General features: G+C 43.8%; 1 protein-coding gene across 2 annotated transcripts in view; it reads right to left on the bottom strand.

Moving 5' to 3' along the window:
* The window catches only part of LOC116819796 (vascular endothelial growth factor receptor kdr-like), a 178,066-nt gene that overhangs the window by 60,215 nt on the left and 96,789 nt on the right, over window positions 1-21,062 (bottom strand). For both annotated transcript variants that reach the window (XM_032771797.2, XM_032771796.2), the window contains exons 10-11: window positions 20,190-20,340; window positions 12,380-12,500 (exon numbers count right to left, since the gene is read on the bottom strand). In XM_032771797.2, the coding sequence (XP_032627688.1) occupies window positions 12,380-12,500; window positions 20,190-20,340 (272 nt within the window). The remainder of the gene's footprint in view (window positions 1-12,379; window positions 12,501-20,189; window positions 20,341-21,062) is intronic.

Below are 21,062 nucleotides of genomic sequence, written 5' to 3'. Positions count from 1 at the left end.
TATTGGAGCATGAGCTTTCGTGGGTGAGTATCCACTTTGTCGGATGCATGTAGTGGAAATTTCCAGAGGCAGGTATATAGATGCAAGCAAGAATCAGGCTGGAGATAACGAGGTTAGTTCAACCAGGGAGGAGGAGGCCCTCTTCTAGCAGTTGAGGTGCTAGTTTCACTGGAGCAGGAAAGTACTTGGCCCTGTCTCTGATGAGGTTTAGTTTGTTCTTTTGGGGATTCCTTGGGTCAGAGGCTGCCTCAACACAACAGGCCTCTCCTCTGACTTCAGAATATCAGAAATTGTGAAATGTAGTAGACAACAGCAGAAAACCCAGAACACATTACTAAGACAATAAGCTGGATTTCAAATGGAGGAGACTCTTTCAGCATCGGGGAGGGGGGAAAGAACTTCTTTCAGTGGTTCAGTCGGAGATGTGGGCCAAGTTCAAGTCCATTCTTATTATCTTGTGTTTCTGGAGATCTCTTTATACTGCCCTGCTTTGATACATGCCCTTCTGAACAAACTGATTGCCTCCTGGCTCTGGGTCATCATGATGCAACATCACACTATCATTTGGAAAAGTCAGCTGGTCTCATCTTATTTTTGGATATTTCATTGGTACCGCTAGCAAGGTGCTGAACCCCTCACAACTGAGATGCTCCTGCAAGATTACTTTGCATTTCCCTGGAGTTTTTCACCTGAGGATCTCAAAACACACATTTGGAACAAATATCACTTTCCTTGAAGTCCCTTTTAACGAGTTTGAGAGCCAGAACTTATAGCACTCCCCCTGGCCTTTTGTCCTTATCTCAGAGTGCTTTGATGTGTACAAAAGCATCTCAGGACTTTCTTTTTAATATCCTAAACTAAATGCACACAAGACATTCCTTTTCTCCTCATAAAGTTTCACCTTGTCTGTGGTTGGAGCAGGGTGGGATGTATTTTCAGTGAGTTGCTTAAGATTTTCTGAGCTTTGGTGTTTTAAATCCTCTAGGGAAATGAGATTCAAAGGTTTGATCCCATGTGAATTTTACATTTCACCTCTGCAGAAGAACAAGTAAATGAAAAAGTGTCTGTGTTTCTCATGGGGATACACTGTGCTGTAGTTAAGCAAAACCAGGTGAAAAATCCAGTTCCCTGTGCCTCCAACACAGGAAGGGTAGTGAGCCCCTAAATGCAGCCACTGCACTTCATTTCTGATGTGTCAAAAATGAAATCACACCAAAGAGGGAACATTTTTTGTACATTTTTTCCACCAGTCCTCCCCTTCCCCCCACTATAACACTTAATAATGACCCTAATTCTGCAAAGTACTTGAACACTTTGATTTAACTTTAAATACTTGCTGAACTGGGACCAATATTATCTGCATTGTTATCAGAGCTTATATTTATATAAACTGACAAAAAGTCCTGTGGCACCTTATAGACTAACAGATGTATTGGAGCATAAGCTTTCGGTGGTGAATACCCACTTTGTCAGACGCATGTGGTGGAAAATCCATTCGCCCACAAAAGCTCATGCTCCAATACGTCTGTTAGACTATAAGGTGCCACCGGACTCTTTGTCGCTTTTTACAGATGCAGACTAACACGGCTACCCCTCTGATATACAGGTTTTTTTAATCTTCCAAACAATATATGCAGGAATTGCTGCAGTCAGGACTGCGAGTCAGCAGTCTCTGGGATAAAATTGAACAGCTGTTCGACAGCTCACAGCCTCACTGCATGTCAGTTCGGCACTGGAAGTCAAGGAGAATACTAGGTAACCAGTTAAAATGGCAAGGGCGAGGTTGCAGGAGACAGAACATAATTATCCATAGTGAAATTTGGCAAGAGCACCAAGAGAAACAACCCTATGCTTCTGAAAGCTGCCAGGAGATCTTACTGTCCACTTACTGGTCAATGGGGTCTATATCCTGAGGAAAAGCCCTATAGCAGGGAAAGGAGAAGAGAAGATGACTAGAAAGCTTGTTATGCAGAAGTCATTTATCAAGAAAGTGCTTAGATGTGAAGGTGATTGGAGAGGTGGGAACATTCCCCGTTCTTCCAATTTGCGGGAATTTCTTGGGGAAATCTTACTGAAGAAAGGAGAGAAGGAGTAACAGATTTCCTTGTTTGCACATAATGTAGTCAGGTACCATGGTGATAAGTGCAGTATACTCATCTAGAGATGGCAGATAAGCCCTCAGTTTAGTGTCTTCTCTTACAAAGAGCACTTCAAGAAGCCCTCCAAAAAGTGGCTTTTACCACAGTAGCATTCAGCAGAGAAATGCATAGGATTGCAGTGGAGAAATGAAGGATTCAAAGTGATTTTATTTAATAAGATGAAACCCTTGAAACCATTATGCACCAGCTTTTCACTCTGGCTTTATGCTTCTGGGTAAATCCCTGAGATCAGGAGTCCAATTATCTCTGCAGCATCTTAAATAAAGTTCTCAGTTGCCAGACTGCCCTAATCTTGTTTCAGTTTCCAACAAAACAATGCTCTGGAACACACAAATATTCCACCGTGGGGGTTAACCAGTTTGCACAAATCCCTCAACCCCTCCCATAGTAAAATCAGACAGGTTTGCCTTTCACTCAGCAAAATATACCAGGCTGAACCTGAACAGAGGGGTTAGGAAGCCCTGGGATCTGCTTTTGAAGTGGCCAGGGACAAACTCGGGAACCAAGTTCCATGGACAAGTAACCCCTATTAACCCAGAGGGTTAAAAAAAATCATTTCATACACAGTGGAGATGTTTCCACAGATGTTCATCAGCTGTTACTCCAGATAGCTGAAAAAAAACAGGCTGAACAAACATCACAACCATTAAATATGTCTGTGCTTGGCCATGAACCACAGGTGGAGATTAGGGGACTACTGCCATCCCTTTTGAATGAAAATAATTGTAATGCACAAGAAAAATGTGCAAAAGGAGGGTGAGTGTGGCGAGTGGGATGAAACTGAGCAAATGAAAACATAGGACTAACATTGGGGAACAGAGGCCTCACAGTGAGGCCTATTGGATTGGAGTCATCCCTCAAGTGAGGTGGAGAAGACCTATCAGCTAGGACATTTAAAACAGACCTGGGGACGAAGCACTGAAGGATATTCTGATGGAATGATTCTACAATGCTTGCAGGGAAGAGCTATCCAGTGAGTCCCCTCCATCTCTTAATTTCTATGCTTAATGTATTTGATAGGCATAGACAGACCTGGAAAATTGCACCAGGAGTATCCTGGCCAAAAGCTCATAGAATAACAGGGTTGGAAGGGACCTCAGGAGGTCATCTAGTCCAACCCCCTGCTCAAAGCAGGACCAACACCAACTAAATCATCCCAGTCAGGGGCTTTGTCAAGCCTGACCACCACCTCCCTAGGTAACCCATTCCAGTGCTTCACCACTCTCTGAATGAAAAAGTTTTTCCTAATATCCAACCTAAACGTCCCCCACTGCAACTTGAGACCATTACTCCTTGTTCTGTCATCTGCTACCACTGAGAACAGTCTAGATCCATCCTCTTTGGAACCTCCTTTCAGGTAGTTGAAAGCAGCTATCAAATCCCCCCTTCTTCTTCTCTTCTACAGACTAAATAATCCCAGTTCCCTCAGCTTTTCCTCATAAGTCATGTGCTGCAGCCCCCTAATCATTTTAGTTGCCCTTGGCTGGACTCTTTCAAATTTTTCCACATCCTTCTTGTAGTGTGGAGCCCCAAACTGGACACAGCACTCCAGATGATACCTCACCAATGCCGAATAGAAGGGAATGATCACGTCCCTTGATCTGCTGACAATTCCCCTACTTATACGGCCCAAAATGCCATTAGCCTTCTTAGTAATAAGGCCACGTTGTTATGTGCTGGATCCAAACTTTTACCCTATTTTTCTCTGAACAGATCTTTTCAGATAGAATACAGTGTTCTCTGCTGAGTTATATGGATTGCTCTGAAGTCAAATCTGCAATTACTTTGAAATGACGCGTTTGTGGTGATGTTATCATTGATGAAAGGTGGCAAATTGAGAGACTGTTTTCCCTCTGTAGCAGCCCACACAAATGCAATTCAAGCTTCCACAACACATCGCCCCTTACCAGCGTGACTGGCAATTCAGCTGTGTGTCCAATCAATCCTTTGCTCCTCTGCCGAGACTGTGCATAAGCTGATTAATGACAAGGTATTGCAATGGCAGTTGTACTTTAGATACTTTTCTAGAGGGAGTTGGATTGAAACCCCCATCCATCACTACAGAGAGGCCACCAACTACCCTCCAGAGACCAACAATTTCTGACCGCTTGGGCTGGCTTTGAACTCACAACATAGAAGGCTTCAGTGCCCCTTACATAATCCCTGGGCCACCCAGTCCCTCTAGTCTAAATGCCACATGATTAATAAATAGTTATAATAAAAGCAGGTTAACTAAGTTTAAGCCGAACCACAAAAGAGATGAATGTGATCTCTAAGGCAAGTAATGAGAAGACACTGCTAGGAAAAAAAATGTACTGGAATAGTCCAATACATTCCATATGTTTAACTGTGTAATGTTCCTGCACTGATAAAAAAAAAAAAGAAGAAGCTATTTTGGAGGCAGCCAAGATGCATTCCACAGTCACACAATGAGTGTCCTAAGACGAGCACAGTGTAGCTTGGCTTTTTTTTTAAGCTAGAGTAAGCTGGAGCCAGGAAAAATAAATAATTTTTTTCTATCCTTTGTTTTCAGTTACTTGGTCTCGTCCCTCCCTCTTCTGGCTCTAGTTAACAATTCTTTTCTCTCTCACTCCATTAGCTACATGTGGGCGAGATAAGGAGGAGAGAAAGAGGGTAGAAAAGTGATCAGCTGTTTAACGCTGGCAGTGTGGGGAAGGAGATAGGGTGACCAGATGTCCCGATTGTATAGGGACAGTCCCGATCTTTGGGTCTTTTTCTTATATAGGATCCTATTACCCTCCACCCCATCCCAATTTTTCACACTTGCTGTCTGGTCACCCTAGAAGGAGATGGCTAGAAGAAGATGAAATTAACAGGAATTTCCCTAGAAATCCTGCAAAGAATATATTCAATTAGCTCCTTATTCAGCCACTCAGAGGGCAATGGTATCATACTTGTATTTCATTGTTAAAGCTTCTGTCTGAACTATTTCAGTCAGATCTTAGCATGTTCATTTAAAAGCTGATAAAGGAAGGTGCGAGGACTAGCAATTTGATAAGGGGTCAGGGAGTCGACTGAGGACTGCTGGGCTCTGTTCTAAGAATGATTAGCTCAATGTCCTTGGCAAGTCATTTAACCTTTCCATGACTCAGTTTCCCTGTAAAATGAAGACAATACTTACCTACCTCACAGGTGTGTTGGTTGGCTTACTGACTGTAAAGTGCTATGAGATCCTCAGGTGAAAGGTGATGAATAAGCACAAAGTATTATTATCATGTCTATAAACGTGGAATTAAAAAAACCCTCTCGCTGGTGATTTATGCATCATGTGATTGTTTTGCTTACATCTGAGGGCACTTTCCTATAAAATACTCTGTGCCAAATTGTACTTCTGGCCACTCCCACCAGGGGCCGACAATCATGCTTTGTTTGGAAAATGACTGAATGGTGCATCATTGCTTGAAAGGGCTGGCAGGCTATTGGCTCGTGGTGATTCAGGAAAACCTACCAGGTTAATTAGCAGCTGCCATTTGGAGCAAGGGAGCCAGTGCTGCTTGCTCTAGACATGAACTATCACCACAGGCACTATCATTGCACCTTTAGACCCACCTCTGCTGTGAGTAACCTAGGGTGGGCCTGGCCCTAGTGCTTATGGGCAAGGGGCTGACTGTTCCTGGAACATTCCTGTACCCCTGGAACATCTCAAGCAAACTAGCAGGCCCTGTGCTGTGCAGGAATGGTGAGACTGCTTTTGCCTCTCACCCTGGGATTCGCAAACAAATGAGCCCAAAGCATGCAGGGTGGCCCTTGGCATGGCTCCTTGGAGCTCACCAGGCACTCTGGGAAGAAGGTTAAGCCATTGAAAGGGATTATGCAGCCCACACGTTGCCCTGTACACTGGAGAGCTCAGAGAGGGGTTGTGCCACAGTGTCCTGCCCGCTGCATAAACCAGAGCCTACATGGCACAATCTGCTTTCTGGAATTTGGATTTGCCTTATCCAGAAATCAGGGGTATGACTGCTCACCTGGCCCTGCTAAACAAACAAACCTGCTGCTGTTTTCGGAAGCTCATTTGAAATGTGCACACGTGTGGGATGATACTTTTAAAATGTCTTGTTAGTTGTTCACATATCTCCAGATGACAAATTCCCCTGCAGCTCAATTCCTGTTTCGTGCACCTCCGGGCACTGTACTTTGCTCCTCCACGGCAGTATAACGCTGATGTTTTCAGCTGGAGCTGCTTAACCCCCCTAGGTCCTCCTGAAATTCACCAGCCAGATAAAATCATAAGGCTCCCCACAAAAAAACATCTCCAATCAGCCACATGAACAGGGCAAACTAACCTATTAGATTCTGAACCACATGTATATATGTGGGAGAGAAAAGACCCACAGAAACAAGGATCACATTATCTATGGAGCTTGCTATTTTTCTTTTTACTATGACCTAGTCTCCCAACTTCAGATAAATACAATCAGTATTATAATGGGAAAGAGAATAAAGGAATATTATCCCAGCATCTTTCAATCTGAAGGGAAAATCTTAAAGCAATTTACATCGTGGGAGATGCTTCACCTGGCACTAAAATGAAGCCACCTCTGGAAACTGCCTAACAGTTTAAGACAGGAAGTGAAGTCTCCAGTATCCAATCAAAATTGCAGGGAGAAATTGGGTGGCAGAACATAAATTGGCCAAATAGGAATTTGGCCAGGAACTCTGAATTAATGCCCCGGTTCTTGTGACATATGCTGAAGTGTCCAGAACAACCACACATTGTTCCTTAAGGCAGAAACTCACTCATGAGTCATCAGTCTTTGGGCAGGGAACTTCATAAAGGCAGAGTGATGAAATTCCCCTCCCCATCTGTGAAAAGGAATAATAACAACAGCACTACATCCCACAAGGCTAACATGAGACTTCACTGATTTTTGTGTGCAAGGCACTTAGAGATCCTGGCAAGGTATTATTATGAGATCTCAACCTCCAGCAGCACAGAATCCCCTAGCACCTTGCTGGGTCATTGATTCACTACTGACTCAGGGAAAACAGAATTAAAAAAAAAATGCAGTAATGCCTCAACCAAAGTTCAAAACTCAGTGTACTTGACAGAGAGCAAAATTTTGGTTTTAGGGTAGCAGCCCCAGGAATTTATGGGGGGTGGTGTCTGCATTTTCAGCAGGCAGGGCCCTAAAATATTAGTGCCACTGTACAAACATGCATCTCTACAGGTCTTTGAGAGCCTGAAATGGAAGGAGTCTGAGACAGAGTGTAGTGAAGAGCTGGAGATGGGGGAAAATTCACCCTCCCCTTTGCAGGACTTCAGCTATGGCAGGACAGGCTCAAATCACACAGGAAAAATAACCAATTTCATCTAATCCCAGCTTCATAACACAGTCAATAAAAGCCAGGTTAACCCAGTCTCCAACGTCTTTATTATTTCATCTGGCTAGTCAAATGCAGATGAATTACTTGCTAGGACATGGTGGGAATGGATTGGTCTATTTCCTGTCTGCTTCATTTCTGGTGGGAATAACCACTGATAAAAACAAGGAAAAGTCTGAAGGCTACAAGATTTCATCAGTGTCTTTTTAAAATTATATTCTATTATCCAAAGGCTCCACTTAACTCAACACAGATAGCTTTGGTCTTCAGAAAGGGAGGTGGGTGGGATTGTCCACAATGTAAACTGGCAGACATAGTGCTGAAATCTGAGATTCACATAACCTAGCTTTATTAATAGGAATAAATCTTCATCAAGACACAGAGGTATTAGGAGAGACATCAGATTGCCTTTATAAGCAGCAGGCCAGGGGGAGATGAAAATGAATGAATAAATCATAAAATATATAATTTATAAACGTATCTTTTAATGAAAGTTTAATAATCAAATATTGAAATGTGTACGTACAAAGGGTGTGTGCTGCGGGGTACTGAGGGTTTGGGAACACACAAAAACATGAACACTTTAGCAAGACTGCAATCTAGAAAAAGCAACAAAGGCCAGAAAAGGCTACTGCAAACTGGGATCAAACAACAGCTGCAAAGTTATTTTAATAATCCCAAGGGAACAAAACAGTTGTGTTGCAGAGAAACTGCTAACAGAAAAAACAACAAGAGTCATATTTAGAAAAACAAACTTGGGTGGAGGAGGCTGGATCTATGTATCCTTGTCTTCACTACTGTGCTAAATCGGCACCGCTGTGATTGATGCAGCGGTGTCGATTTAGTGTATCAGGTGAAGATTTACTACATCAACAGGAGCATGGTCTCCCATTGACACCGCTGTGTCACCATGTAGACACTGCATTAACTCGATGTAAGTTACATCGCTCAGAGGGCTGTTTTTTTCACATCCCTGATCAATGTAACTTACACTGACTTAAGCAGTGGTGTTGACAAGGCCTTATTAAGGTACTTATACAATAGTACCTGAACACCACACAGTCTATATGTATTTAGTTTTGCAGCAGGAGGAAACTGCTGTTATCCCAGTTTTACAGATGGGGAACTGATGCACAGAGACAATAAGGGTACGTCTACACTATCCACTGGATCAGTGGGTAGCAATCGATCTATTGGGGATTGATTTATTGCATGTAGTGTAGACGCGATAAATTGATCCCTGATCGCTCTCCTGTTGACTGCTGAACTCTAGCAGTGCAAGAGGTGGAAGCAAAGTCAACGGGGGAGCTGCGGCTGTCAATCCTGCACCGCGAGGATGCGAAGTAAGTAATTTTAATTCGATCTAAGATACGTCGACTTCAGCTACACTATTCTCGTAGCTGATGTTGTGTATCTTAGATCGATCCCCCCCAGTGTAGACCAGGCCTAAGTGACTTGCCCAAGTTTAGTTCCTTAACCACTGGACCATCCTGCTTCTGACTGTTTCAGGAGAAGAGATAGGGCCAAAGAGCCTTCTGCTTCTAGTTCACTGTTCTGAATTCTACTTAATGGTGAGCTATGGTTGATCAGAAGCTTATGTGAACTGAGGCAGTGGTCTCAGGCCATGGCTCCTGGACAGATGTAATCATTAAAGAAGGCACCTTTGTCAATGGACTCAGGAAGGCTAGGACTGAATGAGACACATGGTCTGTTCTGGTCCAGGTTGGGAGAAGAAATTTTGCCCTGTGCTGTCCATGCTATTCCTGTTCTGAGGAAGGCTTTGATGCTGCCAGTCAAGCACTTTTCACCTTGGTGCCTTCCAGACCCAAACACTTCAAACTCTTGCCCTGCTCCTGCTATCCATTCCCTATGGGGCAACACTTACACCTGGCTGGTGCCCCATTGATGTCAAAGGGGCTCTGCACAGCTATAGTGGGAGGTTCAACTGCATGGCTTGGAGCCTGCAATACTGTACCAGTACTCATGCTGTGCAGCCACTTCTAGAACAGAGAGCAACAGCCAGGAAGCACACACCAGAAGGCAGGAAGGGGAAATTTTGGCCAGGGAAATTGGGTCAAATCCCTGCTCTGATCAAAAGTTCCAAGGGACAGTTTACATCAGCGTGATACGCACCGTGTACATTCAGTACAATAACAGGGTCTACATGGTGCAGCCAGGCACAGTGAGTGGCTAGCATGGAACTCAGTTTTTCAAGAGCAGAAGCCTGAAGCGAGTCCATGGACAGAAAACCTGTGTGAGCTGCTCTGAGTTGGGCTTGTGGTACTCTTCTCCCTTGTCTGCTAGACTAATGTCCACTAAAGCTCTGCAAAACGATCAACTTTTGCGTCATTCATTGTCATCGGGAGGATTATTTTTTGTGATTTTGTTCAAGCCGTTGCAGTTTGGGGGAAGGGTAAATGTTGCAGGTTTGGGCAGAGAAAGCAGCCTGAGGTTGAAATTCCAGAAACAATTGGTCAGATATTTGCCTTTGGCAAAAACTTGCCAGGTTTGCAACTGAAAATCTTTTTGGGGAGGAAAAATGGGAGCAGGGGTGGGGTCGGGTGTTTGCCGTTTGTGTGGAAAACAAAACAAAACAAAATAGTGATGTTTATGTTTTGTTGCAGTGTTTCAGAAATCCCAGCCTGATGCACAAAGTAGCAGCAGTTGCTGAAAGACTGGTGGAGGGGGGATTTTACAACTGTTGCAGCAATTGCAAGGCACCTTATTTGTGCCATGGCTTTTTAAACTGATTTTCAAACATGTAAAAGCCCCTGGACACAGACGGGTCTGTTTCATGATCACACATGTGGGAAGTCTGATTCTCCTCTCACATTGGTTTCCCAGCGCCATTTGCTTCAATGGAGTTATTTCTGCATTACACTGGTGTGAAGAGAGATGGAGACTGGGGCCCTTGTCTACACTGCCATTGACTTTGGTCTAAATTATGTTGCTCAGGTGTGCGAATAAGCCACCCTCCTGAGCGACGTACGGTACACCAACCTAAGTGCCAGGAGAGCTTCTCCTGCTGATATAGCTACTGCCACTCACAGAGGTGGTTTTATTATGCTGAGGGGAGAGAGCTCTCTTGTCAGCATAGAGTGTCTTCAGCAACTCGCTACAGTGGTGCAGCTGCAGCGCTTCTAGTGTAGACTAGCCCTGAGTTTATTAGCAAGAACTCAGCACACCTGACATGAGTGGTGGCCTTGAGAACCAGAAAAGCCAGACACCTGAATGCTTTACAAAGGAAGAACCTTTGTGGGGACAATCTGCTGTTATCTAAAGAGAAAGAGACTGTTAGTTGCCAGAAGAGGATCTGAATTAAATACTGCAGCTCTTATTCCTCTCAAGAGGAGGTTTCCATAGTCTAATTTTCTATAAAATACAGCAAGCCAGGTTTGGAATGAGATCTCTGCCCTACTCATATGCCTCTTCCAGCAACTGTTGAGCTTCTTTACAAACAGCTGGGTGGTTGCTTCTTCTCTACAATTCTGAGACTAAAGGAGCAGCAAAAGACAGAGCCTAGAGCCTGTGTTATCTAGACACATACAATCCTAAATGTGGGGAAGCCCTAGCAGGGAGACAGCTCTGGGAATGAAATTGGAATTGTGCTTTTCTTCCCCCCACTCACATTTTCAGAGTTCCCTTTAAATTACATTCAGCATTGAAAGTCTCCATGAGACAGACCAGATGGGAGAGGACTTGATTCTCCAGGGTGCTGATCAATCTGGACCCAGTCCAGGGAAGCACTGAAGCACATGCTTATCTGTAAGCATGTGAGTAGTCTCATAAAGTTAACCATGTGTTTAAGTGCTCTGCTGAGTCAGCACCAGAAAAAAAGCCTCTTGCAGGATTGAGTCCCAACACACCTGATGCATCTCCACACCTACCCTTGAACAAACAGAACTGTGACGCTGCCTGGAGACCCATACATATCCATATATACATAGTAACTAAGGGGTAAAACATGTCAGAACCACACCACAGCCTCTTCTCCAGTGCAGAGTCAGAAGTTTGCAGCTGTGGCGCAGAACATTTGCAGCAATCACCCTGGATTGGAATGTTCATGCATAAAAGGTGCCACCTTGTTCTTTGAAATGTTCCAGTTTGTGGCATTTAAGCCCAGACCCAGGTGGAACTCTGGGAAGTATCATGTTTCCTGGAGCTCCCAAGCACACACAGGGATCATGCCCACCGTGCTGCCTCTGAAAGTGTGCAGCAGGCAGTTAGTTCATGGGCAGCCAGCTTTGCTGGCCAGTGAAGACAGACAGGCGTTTATGGTCTTACCTCCTTCCACTTGTTGTGGAGTCACTGATGCCCCAGGGGGTTAGCGAACAACCACAACTCCAGTGGAAGTCAGTGGGAGCTGCAGGTGCTCAGAATCTCTGAAAACCAGGACCAAGTTATCTTGAAGTGGGCACCCCAAAAATGGGTGCATCCAAACTTAGGGGGCTCTCAGGAAAATGTAGATGCTGAGCTTATTATGATGGGGATAATAATGCTTCCATCCTTCACAGGTGTACTGTGAGCATGTTGGTGCAGCGCATTCCAGATCCAAAGTGCTTTGTAAGTGAGAGGTATTTGATGAGCTTAGAGCTGAGTGCTAGTCACAGGCCGCCTCTTGTGCAGAGCAGTTCTTACACTTTCTCAAGAGTGTGCAAGACTGAAAGGTTTTTGACCCACGTCTTTGGAGAGTTTTAAACAGGGCAAGTGACATCACTGCCAGAGTCTAACATTCCTACACAGCAGGGATTTGAAAATGATCTCAGGGCTGTGGAATTTAAAGCATGTTAGTTAGTGGGAAAGCAGCGCTTGAGAAACTCAAGGAGAGCTACTCTGTGTGAGTGCAGCAGCTCCCCCAGGATTATTTCAGGACATACCTTTTTTTTATCTTCATGCATTATGTATTTCTCCTCAATGCTCTCGATTTTGTTGCCTGTCCACATGTCTGCCTCACTGATATTTTTCTGAATGACAATTCTTTTTCCATGGTGTCTGCAGCTGGAGGTGGAAAAGGGAGGATGAAATTGAAAACTACACATGCATTTACATAGTCTATACAGGAAGCATTCGACCAGAGGTGGTCTCTATCTGTACAGTGCCCCCGGACTTCTTGAAAGCTACTGGTGATAACAGACTGATGGAGATTTCTGTCTCCTTGTGGAAATGACCATCACTACATCTCATACTCATTTTGGGGGCATGTTTAAATTTGGTTTAAACTTTGATCCAGCTAAATCATTTTCTGATGTGGCTTAAACCAGCCAGAGAATGTGTGTAAACTGTGAACCCTAGATTAGAATATAATACGAACACTGTGTTTGCAATGAATGACATTCATAGGTTAGAACATGGGTTAGTCTCATTCACAATGGGTGGTCAAACTGTGTTAGAGACCAGGTTAGCTTCAACATAGGTTTTAAATTGCATCTAAAGACCAGGGCAGAAGGAGTGCTTATAGTGAGATATTCCACAGTTAGGAGACACAGATATCAGCATTCTGCCACCATGAAAATCCACCAATTCTCTAAGAACTGCAAGTGATGTTTCTGCAAATGGAGGCCTTCAGACTGGAATAGAGACCTCTTTAATGTCTTTAATGAAGTAAACACAAAGGGGAAATGTGTGATTATGGGAGACTTCAACTTCCCGGATATAGACTGGAGGACGAGTGCTTGCAAGATAATAGGGGGTCAGATTTTTCTGGATGTGACAGCGGATGGAATTTCTTCATCAAGTGTTTGAAGTACCTACAAGTAGGGGATGCCATTTTGATTAGGTGTTTGTGGTGAGTGAGTGTGAGGGACCTCGTTAGAAAGAATGGTGGTAGGGATCAACCTGGGTGAGTGATTGAGCTGATTCAGTTTCAAACCCCCTAGATGGAAGATGAAAAAAAAACGTAGATCTGGGATTAGGGTTTTTCGACTTCTCTCGAGGCGGCTTAAATTTAAAAGGTTAAGGCAAATTAATTAGGAATGATTGGACGGAGAACTTTATGTTGGGCATTGAAGCATTCTATGACGGAGGGGCCTGGAATTACTTAACACTAGTGCGGAAACAGTGTCGGACCTGCATCCCAAGAAGGGGAAAAAAACCATGGGCAGGATGTTGATAGCCAGCTGATGAGCAGACCCCGACCAGCACTCAGAGAGGGATTAGGAAAAAGCAGAAACGCTTACAGGAGTGGAAAGAACAGGCGGATGAGCAGGAAGAAACTACCTTAGTTGAGGTTCAGATACATTAGGATTAAAGTGAAGGACAGGCTAAAAGCCGCATGAATGGACTTGCAAAGGGAATCAAACCATATATAAGGTTCTACAGCACATTAAGGAAGATAAGAAAGAAAACAAAGGAAAAAGAAGCTTGGGGCCGCTATACACATGAGGAGATGGACGTAGGTTTAAGATAACCTAGCGCATGCCCATATATATAATAAGTTAATTTTGCCTCAGTGTTTTAATAAGACTTAGTGAGGATTTAGGATTGATGGATGGGATGATAAATGGGATTGTGGATATGGAAGTGATCATTACCCTCGTAGGTAGAGGCAAAACTGAACACTGAATGGGACAAAATCGGACTGGTCCCGGACAATCTCCATCCGAGGATTTACGTAAGCATGTCGCGTGAAATTGCGAGGCCGTTAGCGAGAATTTTTAAACAATCGGATAAATCGGCGGGAGGTGGATCGATTCCGTATGACTGGCAGAATTGCTAACGTAAGTTCCTATTTTTAAGAAGTAATAAAGTGATCACGGGTTATTATGAGGGCCTGTTGAGCTTGACGCTTTAGTATGTAAGTCATATAGAATAAAATTTTAAGGGCGAAGAGTATTCAGGACATTGAGGTCAATGGGTCATTGCGAATTGAAACATGGATTACTAAGGTAGATCGTGCCTAAACCAACCTATCTCCTTCTTTGAGAGGTGACGGATTACTCTAGATATAAGGAAAATTGCGGTAGATCTACATTTACCTCGATTTCAGTAAAGTGCGTTTGACACAGTCCGCATGGTTGGAACTGTTATGTAAATTGCGAAAAGAGGGGATGCAATATGAAAGTGAAGGTGCATAAGAGAAACTGGTTTTTAAAGGGGAGACTCCAGCGGGTCATACTGAAGGGATGAATTGTCAGGCTGGAAGGAGGTTTACTAGTGGGAGTCCCTCAAGGCTCGGTTTGGACCGACTCTTATTTATACTTTTTATTAACTGACCTTGGCCAAAGTCGCGGAATGATAGTTAATAAAGTGTTGCGGATGACAGCCAAAGCTGGGGGTGGGTATTCGCTAACACTAGGAGAGAGGCCGTGATACTTAGTTCCGGGAAGATTCTTGGACCACCTTGTAAACCTGGAGTATCTAGTATATAGGATGTAAATAGTACGGAAAACGGGTGCAAGGTCATGCAGCTTAGGGATATTAAATACTAAAATTTTATACATATACGTTGGGGACCGGCATCAGTTGGGGAAGCGACGGAGAGGGAGAAGGACCTGGGGTATTGGTTGATAGAGATGACTATGAGCCGCCAATGTGATAGTTGGCTGTTAAAAAAGATGCAATGTCGGTTTTGGATGCAATCGGGTGAGGTATTTCGGCAGTCATGAGAAGGTGGTTTAGTACTTATTTTTTGATGTTCGTACTTATAATTTTTAGGGCTGGGGAGACCCCGCGACTGGAATGTTGCTGGCAGCTTCCCTTGTGTACCCATGTTTAAAGAAGGATGAATTATCAAACTGGAACAGTTTAAGAGACGGACGACTAGGATGATACCGGGAATGGAAAACCTGCCTTAAGCCTGCAGCTTGAGGTCTTCAAACCACAATTTTGAGGATTTCAATAACTCAGTCATGGGTTAGGGGTTGTTATAAAAGTGGATGGGTAGGGTTCTGTGGCCTGCCTTGTGCAGGAGGTCAGACTAGATGATCATATTGGTCCCTTCTGACCTATGAGTCTATGAGTCTACTGGACACTCTAGCCCTATTTATTGCTGCAACAATGCTGTGGGATAGGGTAATTCTATAATCTTCATTTTATAGATGGGGAACTGAGGCACCAAGAAGCTAAGTGACCAGCCTAAGGTCATACAAGAAGTCTGTGGTGGAGCAGGGAACTAAACCAACGTATCTCCGGCTAGTGCAGCCTCCATAAGAAACTCCACTACACTCCCCATGAAACAGCTTAAGACATAGAGTATGGGGTAATTAAATCAAATCACTAAAGTGTGATTTGCAAAACAGGAGATACACGTGCAGATCATTATAGTCATAGCTCATTAAAGATATCAGACACTTCCTGTATATTCTGAAATTCAGAACCCCACTCATTCAAACAGTGGGAAGTGAGTGATGGCTTTTAATGTCCCTGCTTAGAGAAGCCAAGTAGGATAAGTAAGTGCAGGGAAAGGGATTGGAATGGGTGCATACTAAGACAACAGAGAACAAAGAAGTAGAGGTTCCATTCATCATCATAATAATGCATATTGAAAATTAATTCAGTATGTTTGCATACATTCCAAAAGGGCTAATGTCATTCTAGGGTGTATAAACAGGAGTGTTGTATATAACACATGGGAGGTAATTGTCCCTTGCTACTTGACACTGGTGAGGCCTCAGCTGGAGTGCTGTAGCCAATTCTGGGTGACATGCTTTAGGAAAGATGTGGTCAAATTGGAAAGAGTCCAGAGGAGAGGAACAAAAAGTGATAAAAGCTTTGGAAAATCTGATCTATGAGGAAAGGTTAAAAAAACTGGACATGTTTAGACTGGAGAAAAGCACCTTAAGGGTGACCTGTTACAGACTTCAAGTATGATAAGGACTGTTATAAAGAGGACAGTGAATTAATGTCTCCATGCCCAGTGATGGTGGGAAAAGAAATAATGGGCTTAATCTGCAGCAAGGAAGATTTAGTTAGATATTAGGAAAATCTTTCTAACAAGGGTAGTTAAGCACTGGAATAGGCTTCCAAGGGTGGTTGTGGAAGCCTCATCTTTGCAGGTTTTTAAGAACAGGCTGGACAAACACCTGTCAGGGATAGCTTAGGTTTATTAGGTTCTGCCTCAGTGCAGAGGGCTGGACTAGATGACCTCTCGAGGTCTCTTCCAGCTCTATATTGCTATGATTGAATAATAGACAAATACAGAGTAGGGCATGCATCTTATTAGTTCTGAAGTTTCATCACAGATGTCACTCTTCAGAGGGCTTGCTGGCTCAGAGGACTGGTATCTGTGCTGGGTAGGGATCTTTTCATTTCATGGTTGCCAGTTTAAATCCAGTTTAGGATGGAAGTGAATGGAAATTGTTACCATGTGATTGATGGCTGGGTAGTGAATTCAATTCAGATCCTAAAAGACAGGTGTCTACATCACAAAATCAACACACATGACAGAAATCCGCCTCCTTGTTAGCAGTTTCAGCAGAGATGCCAAGGTTTGGATGACCAGGGAGTCTGAACTTCTGCCTTCAGTCTTAGAGGCCATTGCACTAGAATAGGGTTATAGAAGGTAAAACTTGTGCAAAATAAACGTGACCTGATTTTCAGAGATGCACCATACCCATAAACCCCATTGATTTGCTTAGGAGTTGTGAGTGCTGCACTTGTGACAATCAGGTTCCCAATACATAAGACCTCCTCTGTATGATGCACATTGGAGAAGTGTTTTTGCCAGGAGATCACAAGAACGCTTTGGATCAATAAACCTGTACTAATATTGGTGTCTCCATCCAGCACGGTCTGATATGAAGGTGCCTTGTGTGGCTTCCTACAAGTAACAATCCTCTCATAAGGCTGCGTAAGGCAGGAGCTCAAAGGAAACAAGTCAAATCAGAGCTAGACTTGGAGTGAACAATGACTGCACATTGGGACTCCAGCTATAGCAGTGAGAGAGAGAAGGAGAGGAAATGAGACAACAGCAGGAAATGAGGAAGGGTGGGGTGTGTGTCATTTCCCACAGGAATCCTCCTACAACTTCTGCTGAGGAGAGATAAGACTGCCCCCGAGGCCAGCAGAGGTAGACGCCACTCTGCAATTGTATTTAAATTGATAACATCAGGGACTGAATAGCTCAGGGAGTTGGGACCAGGGTTATGCCCGGCCTTTTGCTTCCAGGTTATTGGTTCTAATTTGGACCAGGTTGGCAGTAATGTCCCAGAGTTACTCACACACAGTGCCTGCTGGTGTTGGTATGTCAACAAACTAAAATGCAGGGAAATGTTGTACTTTGAGTGTGAAGCCTCGCAATCCCAGCCTAGATGCAGGGCTCAGAGATTGACGGTGAGCTAGTGTGACTTCCGTCAGGATGCGTGATACATGACCCTGTAGTATTCCCCCTCTCATCTTACCTGAGCCCTTGCTAAACACCTTCAGTGATGGTTCCTTGAATACCCTCCATGGAAGCCTAGTACAATACCTATCTGCTCTGACAAAGGTCTGCAAATTCCCAGCTGTTGTTTTATTCTTGGAGGGACAATGTGTCTGCTGGCCAAATGCTAAACCAATTACCAGGCTACCCTTCACATTCTCATGTGGGTGAACACAGGACTGCTGCTGACGCTTGAATCTTGGGACCCAGCTGACTGCTGTCCCATGTAATCCCACAGGTAATTTCCCTTTGGTAGCAGCTGCACTAAAATGGCCTTGTCTGGGAGATGCTCCTTGCAAACTATTCATGTCCGGTGGCCTGTCACCAGACATGTCCTTGAAAAAGAGCTGAAACTGCAGCCAGTATTACAAACATTTTCCATTGCTGCTTTTCAAATGTCAGCAGAAAAAAGGAGCCACGCAGCACATTTCTCTCCTTATTCTCACATCTGCCTTTATCTTTAAGGTGGAAAACCTGACTCCAGCCTTCTCAGTGCAGAAAAGGGTTAAAGTGCAACTGGAGTTGTTACCCTTGGCCCCTGTATTTCCCTTTGGTGCTCACCAGGGGAAGCACTCCCCATTCAGATCTGAGCCCAGGCGTCTCCCCATGGACTACTTAGCTAATATCTCAACAGGAACAAAGGAAACGTCTATTTGTCTAAAGAATCCTCATGAAGCGTCTCGTGTTTAACTCGCTTAGTTTCTGTTTGCTGGATTCTGACCTGCCAGCTTTCTTCTGCTTCTGCAAACTCTCATGTTGTCTCCAGTTCTTTATCAAACACATGTTCACAGCAAGACACTCAACCTTTTGCTGCACCTTGCAGTATTGTGTAATACACAGGTTGATGTGGGTGGATGATGACTCAAAGTGCATCGAAAATGGCTCCTGAGCTTCGGGTTAGACTCATGGAACTCCTATGTGAAACTGAACCTAAATCTCTGAAACATTTATCCATCAATGATCCCTGAAGGGATAGAAAGAGGGTCTTTTCTCTGTGATTGCTGGATTTCTACACTTAAAAAGAATACACTTTTCCTTCAAATCTGCCCTTGCTGGTCACTCTCACAAATCTTCCATTCCCTTGTCAACCAACCACATATTTTGCATCCAAGGTTTCACAGGAAAAAAACTCCAGCTAAGTCAAAGGGGCATTGTCAGGTTAAAGAGAATCTGGTCCAAATCTGTTACACTAAGATGACCTATCACTGTTCTGACAGTAAAAAAGGCCATAAAATGGGTGTAATTTACAGCATGAGCAGTGTAAATTGCCTTACTGTAACTGAGACCAAAACATCTATTAAACAAGTACACGGCCTTAGCTCTGTTACTAATAACCCAGTAGACTACTGCAGCCGAATTCATTTTCAAAATCCAATTGATTTTTTTGCTCTTTGTGCTGTTATTTTTTGCACCTCTATTTCTCGGCTGAAACAATGCAAATCAATAGAATTAGTTTCACTTTTGTTGCAGCACTAAGAACCTGGTGGAGATCAGACCCAGTGATCATGATGATCCCTTTTGGCCCTAAAATCTATGAATCTTGTGCTTTTGGGTTGCACACTCTGCAAGGGAATGGTTATTTGTTTTTAAGGCAGCTGTTTCCATTGGAATTTAAAGACTTGTGAACTTCACTGTTGGTCATAGGTATTTGTAGAAGTTTATTTGTTCAAAATCTAAATTTGGAGTAAAATGTGAATTGTGAGTGACCTTTCAAGGCAACTAGTCATGTCTGCCTTCATTAAAGAAACCAAGATGGAAGATTCTTGCTCCATATTGTAATATTCTCTCTCCTGGAAGTGGTAAGGGTGTTATATGGCCTTTCCCTTACAGATCATTAATCTGAAAGCAGTTTGGTTTCATAGTAACCACCTGTTGTTTTGTGATCTGCATAAAATGAGTTGTTTGGTCTCAGAACGGTTCCTACTGGACACAGAGCCACAGCTGGCACTAAAGGCTTGGCCCTGCTGCCATTTGAGTGAATGACTAAACTCCCATTTGCTTTAATAGTTGGCCAGCACTCTCAGCTGAGGGGCTAAGGATTGAATAGTGGATCTCTCCAGGTCAGGGTTCAGAAGATGAATGGGGCTATAGCGGGGAGCCTGCACTGTGGTTGTCCATGCTGTGGACAGATGACTTCGATCTCCAAGAGCTCTCTGTTGCCCTGGACTTGCCCTTTGAAAAGTATAAAGAAAGGGCACAGGTGCTATACCCAGGCATTAAAGTCTTTCACAGATGCCCAAGCATATTGGCAAGAGGATTTCTCAGAAAAAGAAACAAATGATACGTAACCAGCTCACCCTGAGAAGAGAGCCCCAGGAGCGCGCACTTACCGCGTGTCTGCAGGGGCACATCGCTCCCATTCCCACGTGATCTTGGGGTCCGGAGTCCCACTCGCAGTGCACTGAAGGCTTTGTGTGCTTCCTAGGTTCACTTGTGTGACCTTGTCAAAGTCTGTCTCCTTTTCATAGATTTTGGGCCTCTCTAAAAAAAACCAAAAACAACCCTCCATAAAGTGAAGTGACAAATACTGCCCATCCATAAAGCTGGAGCAGTGTCATCCACTGGGCGGGCCTGGTTTCCTTAGAGGCGTATGTAGCTGTAACCAGTGAGGAATGGTAAAGAAACGAGCTGGGTGCAGGGTGACCAATGATACCGAAAATGCTCCCACATAAAAGATGTACAGTCACTAGCCTGAATGTTTCATGAGGTTTTACAAAACATGTAAACTCCACCACATTAATCCCAACTGCCTTCAAACGCCATGAATATTAGACGTCTCCTGGATAAAGCTACACAGTGAAATTTCTCATTGACTTCACAGGATTAAGATGTTACAGGGTGGTTCCTTACCCTATAGGCAAAATCTGATCTCTTCTAGTTCTTATACCCTGCTGCTTCCGGTGTTAGTGGCTTAAGAGAATCTTATCAAACAGCTGGTGGTTTGGAACAGCGTTAGCATTGTTTGTGAACTCCCCAGAGTATTTGTAACAAAGTCTTTTTGATTTGGACACCTTGCCTTCCTCCTTCATTACCTTGTACCATGCTCAGGATGAAGGAGAGAGGGGAGAAGAGCAGGGACTGCAAAGTGCATAGTGCTCAGGGGGCAGAAGGCAGCTATAAAGGAGTGTGAAAAAATTCTCATCACTGGCAAAACCATTAATCAAAGCCATTTGGGTTTGCAAAAATAGAAAAATATCTCTTAG

This window comes from Chelonoidis abingdonii, chromosome 8 (genome assembly GCF_003597395.2).
Source record: "Chelonoidis abingdonii isolate Lonesome George chromosome 8, CheloAbing_2.0, whole genome shotgun sequence".
NCBI lineage: Eukaryota > Metazoa > Chordata > Testudines > Testudinidae > Chelonoidis > Chelonoidis abingdonii.
This window is presented reverse-complemented; position numbering and strand designations above follow the sequence as displayed.